This window comes from Macrosteles quadrilineatus, unplaced genomic scaffold, assembly GCF_028750875.1.
Source record: "Macrosteles quadrilineatus isolate MER2022 unplaced genomic scaffold, UCM_ALF_1.0 Scaffold_2__2_contigs__length_208266976, whole genome shotgun sequence".
Classification (NCBI taxonomy): Eukaryota; Metazoa; Arthropoda; class Insecta; order Hemiptera; family Cicadellidae; genus Macrosteles; species Macrosteles quadrilineatus.
The window spans coordinates 110173647-110186626 of NW_026542595.1; the positions used below are offsets into that span (position 1 = coordinate 110173647).

The window sequence follows — 12980 nt, forward strand, 5'->3', positions numbered from 1 at the left end:
ACTGTTTATGACGATTAGATTAAGGTATCTGCAATCCTAAAATGCTATGGAATGGGAGGGAAACAGGTCCGTGACGTAGGAGGTGGTGAAGGAAGCAGTAAATGCGAGCTGTCCGGAGTGAGGGAACTGTTTATGACGATTAGATTAAGGTATATGCAATCCTAAAATGCTATGGAAAGGGAGGGAATCAGGTCGGTGACGTAGGAAGTTGCGAAGGAAGTAGTAAAGGAAATGTTGTTCAGAGTGTGGGATATGTTTATAACCAATAGATTAAGGTATTTACAATCCAATAATGCTAAGTGTAGGGAGGGAAACAGGTCCTAGACGTAGGAAGTGGTGGAGGAAGTAGTCAAGGCGAGCTTTTCGGAGTGTGGGAACTGTTTATGACATTTAGATTAAGGTATCTACAATCTTAAAATTCTATGGGAATAGAGAGAAACAGGCCCGCGACGTAAGAAGAGGTGAAGGAAGTAGTAAATTGAGCAATGTGGAGTGTGGGAACTGGGAACCCTTTGTAGCAGTTAGATTAATGTATCTGCAATGCTGAAATGCAATGAGAAGGGATGGAAGCATGCCCAAGACATAGAAAATGGTGAAAGAAGTAGTAAAGGCTAGCGGTGTGAAGTGTGGGCAATGTTTGTGGCAATTATATTAACGTATCTAAAATACTAAAATGCTATGGAAAGTGATGAAAACAGGCCCACGATGTAGGAAGTAGCTTAGGAAGTAGTAAATTATGAGCATAATGTGAGAACCGTCTGTGGCAGTTAGATTCATGTATCTTCAATCCTAAAATGCTAAGAGAAGAGAAGGAAACAGGCCCCACGACGTAGGAAGTGGTGAAGGAAGTTTTAAAGGCTGGCAGTGGAGAGTGGGGGAACCGTTTGGGCAGTTAGATAAATGTATCTAATACCATTATATAGTCAATATACCAATATATAGTCAATTCTAATACTTGAAGGGAAGGAAACAGGTCTATGGCGTAGGAAATGGTGAAGGAAGTAGTAAAGGTGAGCAGTGTTAAGTGTGGGAATGGATTAATGTATCTGCAATGCTAAAATGCTATGGGAAGAGACTGTAGACTGTAGGTTAAAATGATTATGAAGCACGAATCGTTACATATTGCGATACGTATTCAATAGTTTACAATAGAAGTTTACAAATGAGTTGACAACAGCTGAGTTTTACTCCATAGGGGCTAAAAACGAATTTTATTCCCTAAAGAGTAAAAATGCTACTTTAGACCCGCAAATCATGCACCAATGACGACTGTTTTTACTGCAGTATGACAAAAACAATATAATATGAACCCTTGATGACTCCGCTCAATTTTGTGGATGCCTCTGCGAACGCCACCTAGTTTATATGCGTTAAAATGGCTTCATCCCTATAGTTTAATTTGGTTTGTAATGTAGTTTTAATAGTGAGGCCACTTTTAGATTTAACTGACTGTACGGGAATGTACTGTGGAGGAGAAGTGGGGGTAAGGAATTTCTCCCTAGCCGATAGCTGTGTTCGTGTACACGACGGTTCCGTCAGCCGTCACTTAATTTTCATATCTTTTAACTTCTTGTGTATATAAATATTTCTTGCATTTTTATTGTCATATACCGGTAGCATGTCATTGTTGCCATTTCTCGTAAAAACCGTGTATACTATTTAAATAAATGTTTATGTTATAAAATACCATATCATATCATAGTTACAATACAATAATTACACATTACAATAATTATTGCATCCTACCTTAAAATATATGGTAGACCTGACTGAAGCGAGCAGCTGATGCCGTTCAAACACACAATGCAACATTCTCCTCAATTTTAAGCTATACCACAAAATCAGAATTATAAGCTATGACTAAAAATCAGGATTATAAGCTATAGGGGTGAGAGCACCAGTGAATGACCGTTTAAGGTTGACTTTCTACTTGTAAACGACATGGGAAAATATACTACTAAGCTATATTGTACGTAATCGTTAAAATGTATTAATTGCCCATATTTCCCTCTACTTCCTGATGATACAACTTAATGCATTATGTTAAAAAAGTATCGGAAAATACAATTTTTTGCACATAAATCATCGCACCAGTGAATGACCGCATATTATATAACAATTTTAAAATTTATTAAAACTCCTCCTTTTCACCGAATTACCCCCGTTCAAGATTTCCGCATCTAAGCTGTAAACCATGTAGTGAAAAATAACGATATTAGGGTTGTTAAAATATAGGTTCTAGTGAAAGATCACTTTTTATCTAGGAAATGACCGTAAGATTTAACTCGCATTCAAACTTTGGTTATAGTGTATCCACATAATTTTTGATGAGATCTTGTGTTTCCTAGCAATCTCTTACTCCATCAGAAAACATTGTTATCAATAAAAATAAAGAAAATTAATAAAGAAAATTGACTCAAATCCAGTTAATGAACGAAACGGTCATTCATACTGGTTATACCCTAATTTGTTAACCAGTAATTGACCGGCTGTTTAAATATACGATTGGTTAGGATTTTGATTTTTAAATGAGTACAGAATTATACCTTAACATGTTAACTGTAAATTACATGTAATATATTACAGTTCCAATCAATAATTAAGGAACCATGATAAATTACAACCAACCATGTTTGTGTGAGACGCCATAGTGGGAAGCTTAATAATGAACTGCTTTGAAACATCTAATTTTGTTTATGTTACAAAAGGATATTTGACACTTTCTTTTTTAATAAGTCAAAGAGTGTACATTAATAAGACCTCAAAGTTACTTTTAAAACTGTTTGTGATAGATTTGGAAAAACATGTTTTTTTATACAAATCGGTCATTCACTGGGGGGTGGTCATTCACTAGTGCACTCACCCTATAACATAATTGGAATTATAAGCTGCGCCACTATTTGACCATTATAAGTTGTGAAACTGAAAACGTTTCATACCTTATAACGTTTTAGAGAAATTGTGGCATAGCTTATAATTTTTCGTGAAAGTGTGGCATAGCTTATAACTGATTATAAGCTATGCCACATTTTCAACATTATGAGCTATGGAACAAATTCACGATTATAAGCTATGACATTATAAGGTATGAGACCCCACGCATGATAGATTGGGCTGAAACAGTTACATGTCACTCTCCCAAGTTCATGTACTAGCAGACAGTACCTGAGTACCGTAATTTTTTTATTCCATGTTTGTTAATTGTTTTGTTATTTTATTTATTTATAAGAAGATGGCTGTTCTGTTGTTGGAAGCTGGTCTAGATAGCCCTAGAAAGCGATGAGGTTTTCTTGGTACTATCACTTACACGAGGATTGAGGAATAATTCGGTTTGTGGTGTCATTAGTATTATTTCTTTATAATCTTCAAGATACTTTTCTCAAAAAAACCTATAACTAACTTTAATGGCCGTGTTTAGGCTGCTTATAAACTAGGCCAGATGAGTTCTTTCATATTTTACCTAGGCCTAGGCCTACTTAAGTTAATTTTATGGAATAAAATAATCTTGCATCTGTGACTAAATGAGTGAAGTATAGTAGTAAGGCTTTATTGGGTCATAACGCATCTTAAAAAAGAAACAGGCATTTGTTGTAGCCTAGATTCACTTTCAAAATGAAGCTAGGCCTAAGTTAGCATTAATTAATACCCTAGGCCTAACTAGGCTTGTCCATCTATTTTACAATTTAGTTTTTATGATAGGGCCTACTGGACAATTTAGTGGGTTTTACATTTTGGAATCAAGCCTAGAGGTCAAATAACATTATTTATAGTTTGTACCAAAAAATCTCATAATATTAACCCTCCCAGTGTTACTTGACGAAAATTCGACAAGCAGCACACTTTGTGTAGTGTTACTTGTCGATTTTTCGACAAGCAGACATCGTTTACGGCGAAGGCTCTATAACTGACTGAATCGGATTGAACTGGATCGAGTTAGGTATCGTTCTTTCCATTCTAAGCTTTCTCCAGAGGTCTGTCTCAGCGCTGTACGTTATCTGAGCCGATCGTAATATGTAGCAGACAGCTGACGTGCGTGTATTTGTAAACAGCTAGGTTACCCTCCGACCGATGACTGATGTGTTTTATTACGTTTATCATTGTTTTAGTGTTAAAAATCAAAAGTAGTGATATACGTGTTGCATTATAAGAAGATTTAAGTGGTTTTGAAGTGCTGGTTGATGATCCTGAAGAAGTAGGTAGTGATATTGATGTAAATTATCAGCCAGATTCCTAGCTATGGTTAGGCTATGCATTCTTAGCTAAACGCTATGTACTGAAATCTGTTTTTTGCCCATAACTTATTTATTTGCAAATCTACTTCCTTATATTATTATATATTTGTAATCCTCATAAAATTTAGAACAAAGTGGCTATTTTCAAATATTTATAGGCCTATAATTTATACAATTTCATTGAGCGCGAACTTATTTTTTTTTTGAAAATTTTCAAAATTATATTTTTTTTACCTAAAAAAATTTTTTTTTTTTAATGTTCCTTATGTTTTATATATAATATTGAAGCCCATGATTTTCCAAACAAAATGGTATATAGAACATTAGAATTAACATTGTTTTAAGCTTCTCAGATCCGTTTTAATAAAACCTTGCAAATGCGCCAAAAATAGGTGGACATTAAGGCCTAAACTATGGACACTTGGAGGGTTAACGCATATTTTTATGGTCAATATAAAAAACATGATAAATGATTTATAAATTACATAATATAGGCTACATTTCAAAGGAAACCCTTTTTTACAATACTTACCTAAGTAAATAGGCTATTGTTCTCTAAAAATGAAAAGGTTATAAGAGATTAAAAGGGTTAGGCCTATGCCAATTTCACACAAAGAACTTCCAGCGTGTACTGTTTTCTGATGAAATATGCTTATCAAAGAAACTAGTAGTTTATACAACGATTGTCTAAAGATAGTGTTATCAACACGAGTAGAAAATTTAAGGTATGAGCATCGGCGAGTTTGGAGTGATTGGCCAACAGCTGATCAGTTGAAGTTCGAATCATTACAATTTTACTTCTTCTATCTCAATCCTTGGTCCGTTATCCGTGTTGTTATGAGTAAAACCATAGAATAAGCAACACAAGTAGACTCCTCATCCCATCGCAAATTTTGAAGCTCGTTTTTTGTGTCTAATTCATGTAGCCTACGTCCACACTGATTGCTGGGGTAGACAAAATTTTGTTTCTATTATTTTAGGGTTATTTTCATGATTTGTGCTTTAGCCTACTATTTGGTTATATAACTAGGAGACCAGTTATTGTTTATGACTATATCGTTTTATTTAGTTAAATGAGGTGACTGAAATAACAAGAAAAAAATTGTAAACAAAACACTACCTCCATAGTTGGGAAAGTTAGTCAAAATTTCTATCTAGTTAGAAGTTTGAAGTTAGTCCCATAAAAAGTAACTGATGGAAGTTAGTTTAAAAAGCAACTGATACTTAGAAGTTATTAGTTAGTTGAAAAACTAACTGATAGAAAATAAAGTTAGTTTTCAACATTTGTAGAAGATAGCTGTTTGTTGGACGGTTGTTTGAATGATTTCATATGTAATGAAAATGAAATAATGACACATCTTGGTTACTAATTATTGTGTTTGAATTAAATATTAATTAAACATCGTCACATTTTACATTAAACATGTAATGTTAAAACATTCATTACTACAACAAAATTTACTTTAAATGCCTATTAAACTTTAAGAAGTTGTTTTTCAAAATTGGTGTCGCTGATTCTTCCTCGTCTGTTACTCTGTTAGTGATGACTAGGCTTGCCGCTCTGAACAGGCGTTCGCAGTGAACAAAGGTGTTTTTAGCGAATTTTCCTATAGGGAAGTAGCTATTACCGTAGGTCTCATGGTAAGACCTAAGCCCGGAACCGATTTACTTTTTCATTTTGATGTCCCCAGAGGCCAAAAACACCATTCGTTCAAATTTATATATATAACCTATACACAATTGTTTGAACTTGAGTAATTTTTGTCCGATTTTTATAAAATTAGGTTTGAAGGTGTAAGGCGGGATAAACTTGAATGAGTTCGTGAACCAGCATGATCGGACTATGGGAACGGGGGTTTATGGGGGGTTTTATGGGGTAAAAATAGGTTTTTCTCATTTTTGACCCTTAAAACATAAAATTTCACAATTTCTGTTTAAACCATTTTGTAGAGAGCTTAACCCTAGGAGTGGCCAATGTTAGAAGTGGGGAATGGCCAACCCATTTTGGCGACTTTGCAGACCTTTTTTTGAAAATTCGTAAAAATTCAACCGTACAAGTAAACCTAGCCAACCTCATATTCATTTTGTTCGGAAAGAACAGGAGAATCTAGAAATAGTAATATCATAATGAATTAGATAGTGTATTTTATCGGTAAAGTGAAAAAAATAAAAAAAATTGAATTTTTTTTTTTGAAATTTCAAAAGCGGCCTCGGTATTTTTTTTCTACGGATTTTTTTATGGGAAATTCATTATATACATTTTGTAGACAATCTAATTCCCTACATAGAAATATATAACATGTTAGGAAAATATTTTTTTTTATAAGTTTTTGGGGCGAAATATAATGACAAACGGACAACCGAAAAAATTGAAAACCGTACAGTGTTAGTTTATGTTGTAAAAAGTTCTATAATATATGTGTATACTAATAACGATATATACATGTTTGTAAAGCTAATGAAGTAAGGAATCAAAAAATGTCATAAAGTTTATGGTAAAAATAACTTTTTACCTATAAACATACGTATATAAAATAATGTTTTTATATTTTAGCGATTTCTCGAGAAAAAAAATTCACAGTACTTAGTATACAACTTTTGTACCAAATTTTTTTACTTCAAACCAACATAATAATCTTGTAGTGTATTCAATTACCTACATAAAAATGTATAACATGTTAGAAATATTTTTTTGTAGGTACGTAATAGGGACATGATAATACAATAACCGCAAAACCGCAAATAAGTGTAAACTATAGCCTACAGTGTTTGCTTGTGTTGTGAAACATTATGTAGGCTGATGATATGTAGCCTACATATTTGTAAAGCTAATGAAATAAGGAATCCAAAAAAGTCATAAGTATGATGGTAAAAAGTTATTTTCACCTATGATTAGGCTATGTATCAATTTGAGAACGTTTTGAATTTTTTGCGTATTTCGAGAAAATGGAGTGTACAGTATTTAGTAGCCTAGCCTATATAATTTTTTTACCAAATTTTTTACACCCAAACCAATATAAACATGTTGTAGTGTATTTATTTACCTTTATACAAATGTATAACACCTTGGGTATATCATTATATAGGTAGGCCTACAACAATCTCTGAATGTCAGAAACGTCATTTTAGGACATGATGCTAACAAAATACAGTAGTAGGCCTATTTAGTATAGGCTATAACTTTTTTACAAAATTTTTTACCCCCAAACCATTATAAACATGTTTTAGTGTATTCATTTACCTTTATAAAAATGTATAACACCTTGGGTAAATCATTATATAGGTACAACAATCTCTGAATGTCAGAATTGTCATTTTAGGACATGATGCTAACAAAATACAACCTTTTATGAACACTATTTCACACAATTCAGTAATATTTATGCATGAAGATTACTGTTATACACACACACAACACTTCACTAACACTAACACTACGAACTAATAACATATTTAGTAATAAATCGCAACAACACAAACAAACAATGGCAATACAAGACAGCTGACAGACTGTAGCAGTAATGACTCACTTCGTCGTCTACATGCGAGCATACAGAAATAACCCTGAGTGCAGGGCTGCCACTCTCTGAATCTAAATTTCTTCCTCTTCAAAATGATATACTATATGACTAGTAATAATAACTTTCACTGTATATAATTCGTATTTTCCATACTGTCACCAGACGACTGTTGGCCATTTGTTAGAAATTTCGAAAACAGCTGTTTTCATAAAATCGTACCGATTGTGCAATCAATATTTAGTTATAAATATCACTACCACAATGAAGATAAAATCAATGGCTATCCAGTGGTACCACCCGCAACATCCCAAGACGAAAATTACCGGAGCAGGGTAATGCCAAACAAGACGTGTTTTGCCAGTTCCCAAGTGTCGGCTGCAAAAGTCGTACCGCGCCAAAATTTCATTTGATTTCTAATCGTCGTGACATTGTTATATACCTGCTACAGGGTTTGTTTTATGTAATCAAATGAAAGTTCAGAATGTGATCTTTCGAATGGTATATATATTATTCTCATCTGAGTTGGTTGTAAGTGTTTTTTTTACCGTTAAAAAAATTTCGGCCCATACCGTCACCAGACGACATTGGCCATTCTAAGCATCAACGTCATACCGTCACCAGACGATGGTTGGCCACTGCTAGGGTTAAAAAAACAAATAATTTAGTATATTGAAGCGTTATTATGCGCCTAATTGTTACGGAGAAAATTACAAAAATTGTAATTTTAAAATTCCCATGTTATTCTTATGGAGAATAAGTCAACTGTTGTAGTTTGCTTGTTTATGAACATATTTTGATCAAATTTGGAAAATTACATTAATTTCTTACCAAACCACAGTACCTTTTAATATTTTACATTAAAATAACTTTTTTACCCTCCCTGTTGCAGCAAACCTAAGTACTCATTAAAGTAATTCTGTTTAAATAGGGAATAAATGTGATATTTTTAAGGAGACATTTTAGTTTAAATCCAATCAGGCAGATGGAAATTCGCCAAGTCTGCAGGTTTGCTGCGGCGGGGGTATTTAATTTGTAGATATATATATTTGTAGTTATCTTATTATAATGTATTTTGTTTCATGACTAGTGAATATTTTGTTAGTAAAGTTATAACTAAATAATGATTTACACATTAGTTTGCCGTGAGTGAATACTGAAGCAATGTCAGTGTGGTAGCCAGGTACACATCGGCAACGTCGCAGATTCGCACGCGCTCCCGCCCGGCTGGAAAAAATTGTACAAACAACAGGCGGCCCGCTGCCAGTCACAGGAGAAATTTTTGTCTACAAATATAAATCTGTTTAAAAACCACCTTTGTTCGCATCATAAAATCTGTCATATTGGTGTTATTTCTTGTGTCACGGCAAACACGATGGTATATTGGACAAAATTTTCAGTGTCTTATTAACGATGTTAGCATAAGTTTTAAAAACTAACAGCAGCAAAAAAACTATTGTGAATAAAATTTTTAAAATGCATGGAAATGTTAACAATGAACCTAAAAATAAGCCATAAAAATTTCAGAAAGATTGGCTCAGTGGTTTGTTTACAAATAAATTTTTAACTTCAGTGTTAGTGCAGAGTTTCTTAAAAACCGGTACTTTTTAGGATCTTTCAACTTTATAAATTTTTCTGGTAAATGGAAATTTTTTAATTCACACCACGTAAAATGTATTTAAACCAGCTTATATTTAATTTTTGTTTCAACAAAATCGGATAATTCATCTCAGATATATTTAGGCTCAAACTCGAGTGCACATATTTATTTCCCCGACAAAGGTGATACAAAAACTTGTCATCACTCTGTTTTCAATAGTTCAAAAGACAAAAACAAATAGGTAGTGATCATCTCACCTTTCCTGACATAAACATTACTTTCGATACACAAACATAAGTTACAACTGAAGTTCCCGGTTAGGTAAAAACACAGTTTGTTGATGTTCAATTAGCTGAATTTTACAAAAAAATTTATTGTACAACAATTAATGGACAGCAATCAATGGATTAGGAAATATCAGATAATTTTTTAAAGTCTGATGAAGTAGTTTTTCCAGTGTGATAAAAGTATAGTTTACTACTAAATTTAAAAGTGACTTATTTGTGGCGAGATAAAGTTTAAAAGAGCATGGGAAAAACCTAGAGAAATACACCATAACTGTACTAAAAAATACAAATTATATTCATTAAAAAATATATAGACCTATTCCACTTCAAGTTAAAAACGAGACCATCATACTTTTTCTCCACTTACCTCAAAGCACTTGTGACAGATGCTTTAATTATTTTTGTTTTGGGTACAAACACAATAAACATTTTAACGCGTTTCCACCCTTTTCATTTTTTCAACTTTTGAAATAGGTCACTTAAGATTGGTCACTTGATATCACACTCTCCCGCCATTGCAAACAAATATTATTAATATACTCCTACCTGATTAAAACTGTTCACCTTAATAACTTATGTATGTAAAATATTTAACTATCACTAAAATATATATAACGACAAGACAACTAAGAAACTAACAAAAAATTAACACCTGTCACGGTCAGATATTGAACATCGACTGAAGTGAAGACATTGTTTTGACACTTGAGATTACAGTACATACATATCAATCGCCAAACAAACATTCCCCCTTCCCACCCTTAGGTGTTTGGGGTATTGTTATTGGCTGCCATTGGCTCGCCCCCCGGGTCCGCTGCATACCAAAGCGGCTGGACTTTGACTTTCCCTTTCCCCACCCCCCGCGTTTGTCACAAGGGCGCTGACCTTCTCACGTACGCACGCAACACGCAACCCTCACTGAACACGTAAAATAAATAACGCACACTGGAAATACTTTTGCCTGACCAGAAAAGCTAACGATTTAAAACTAGCGAATATATTATCTATTCGTTGTCTATTAAACTAACTAAGTAGAAGTTATTTCCAGCTCTTTTTAAAAACTAACGAATAAAATAGAAGTTAGCCAAAAAAAAACGAACGAATAGCACTATTCGGTAGAATTTCTATTCGTTATTCCCAAGTATGACTACCTCAACAGTTGGACCTACAGAACTAATAATAAAATTGGCTTCAGCTGTTCCATAAGGATGGCAAATCTACTAAGGGAGTTGGCCTATGTTATATCTATATGGTAAAACTATGCTGTTATGAAAGTAAATAATGTTGTTATAAGAAACTTTTCAATTTTAAGAACAACTGAAACGGCTAATCTAAAAAACTGTCGTAGGTAAAATATATAAGTATAACTTTACATTTTAGCGAATTTCATATATATATTGGGAATAAGCTATTACTGTAGTACTCATGGTAAGACATGGACCCGGACCGATTTAATTTTTTGTTTTCAGGTCCCTAGAGGACAAAAACACCATCCGTTCAAATTCAATATGTATATATATAAATAAATATGAATTTGAACGGATGGTGTTTTTGGCCCCTACATATATAATATATATAATCGATGTTATCGCTGCCAGGATTGCCACAAAGCTGCAAATTTTGTCATTATGGTCAGGACGTCAAATAGAGGGACAGACCTTTTTTGTCATGGTAGTCAGTTTGCAATGAAAACAAAATTATTATATGCTTTCATGACCGATGGCATTTCACAATTTGGAGTAAATGACTCCAAAATTTTCAAAGATTAACTTATGCAAAATCTACTGACAAACAAAGTTAACTTGGGCTTAAAGTTTACTGATCAATAAAATAAATCAATTGGTTTTGCTACTGAAATACGAACAGAGTTTTAAAAGTGGTACTGGCTATGAAATCAATTAATTAATTTAAACATTTTAGCAAATCTGGTACAAACAATCCACAAGTCAAGCTTTTGAACACCAGATGGTACAATGGAATGTGCTACAATAAGTGAGATAGTGCAAGACAACAATGGTGTTAAAATAAAGGAAGAAACACGTGAAGTATTTGATGACATTACGGATCCCCTCCAAGAAGATAGGTAAGTTAAGTTAGAACTATGATTACTGACAATTTTAATTCTTTTAATTGAAATGGCGACCATACAAAGATAGGTATTTAAGCCAAGTATGAATGGAGATAGGATGAGTGGCGCGGTCACAGATACCTACTGACTTACCATGCTACTTTAATTTATTATCGGGTTTTAGATGCATTGGGCAATATTAATACGTAGGTTTTTTATACCGATACCATGGTTGAATAGCTCTGAGTGGTTATAGTGCTCGCCTTACAATCAAAAGGTCGCTCAATCGTGAGAATAGTCAGTAGCTTTTTGATGGTTAAAAACTGTGCCCACCTGTTCCTGATCCTTGGTCTTTAAATAAGTGATCCTGACTTAGTGCCGGATTTATGGAACCTACGGGCCTAGGACAAATTACTCGAGCGGCCCCCACCCCTGTGGTGGAAATTCCCCGCAGTCGCATTTACAAAATCGTGAACATCTCCCAAGGTCTGCAATCACAGAGATATTATCATAGACACCTATGACCACAGCAAATCCTGACTTAGTGCCGGATTTAGGGAACCTACGACCCTAGGACAAATTACTCGAGCGGCCCCCACCCCTGTGGTGGAAATTCCCCGCAGTCGCACTTACAAAATCGTGAACATCTCCCAAGATCTGCAATCACGGAGATATTATCATCCACACCTATGACCACAGCAAAATCAAGAAAATCTCACGGCGGCCGCGATCATTAAGACATCATCATCGTCACCCGCCACCGCAGCATAATTGTGAACATCTCTCGTGAGCTGAAATCATTGACACCCGCTACCGCGGCAAAATCGTAAACGTCTCCCGTGGGCCATCATCATGAGGACATCATCGTGAACATCTTTCTTGAGCCAAAATCATGGGGACATCGTCATCGACGGCCGCGGCAAATTTGTAAAATCTTCTGTAAGCCGAAATCATGGGGACATCATCATCAACACTTGCGACCGTGGCAAAATCGTGAACACCTCCCATGAGATGAAATCACGGGGATATCATCATCGACACCCACGACCGTGGCAAAATCAAGAACTTCTCCCGTGGGTCATGATCATGAGTCTCAACTAAACAACAAGAACAAACTCAACTGACATTACAGTTTAAACATCGTAACCTGTGTTAGTTTGTCCCGTGTTCAATGTGGCCGGCCTATCGTCTTAAATGTTTTACTAAATAACTTCTTGATCAGCATTGTAAGTGTTATTAAGTTTACGGAATAAAAATAAAAGAAACGTCTTATAA

At 34.4% G+C, this 12980-nt stretch overlaps 1 protein-coding gene across 1 annotated transcript in view; it reads left to right on the forward strand.

Annotated features, from left to right (window-relative positions):
- The first annotated feature begins 3234 nt into the window (after nucleotides 1-3234).
- The window catches only part of LOC128985465 (uncharacterized), a 46872-nt gene continuing 37126 nt past the window's right edge, over nucleotides 3235-12980 (forward strand). Inside the window, exons 1-2 of the mRNA XM_054404959.1 lie at nucleotides 3235-3329; nucleotides 11558-11720. Coding sequence (XP_054260934.1) covers nucleotides 11611-11720 — 110 coding nt within the window. The 5' untranslated portion in view covers nucleotides 3235-3329; nucleotides 11558-11610. The remainder of the gene's footprint in view (nucleotides 3330-11557; nucleotides 11721-12980) is intronic.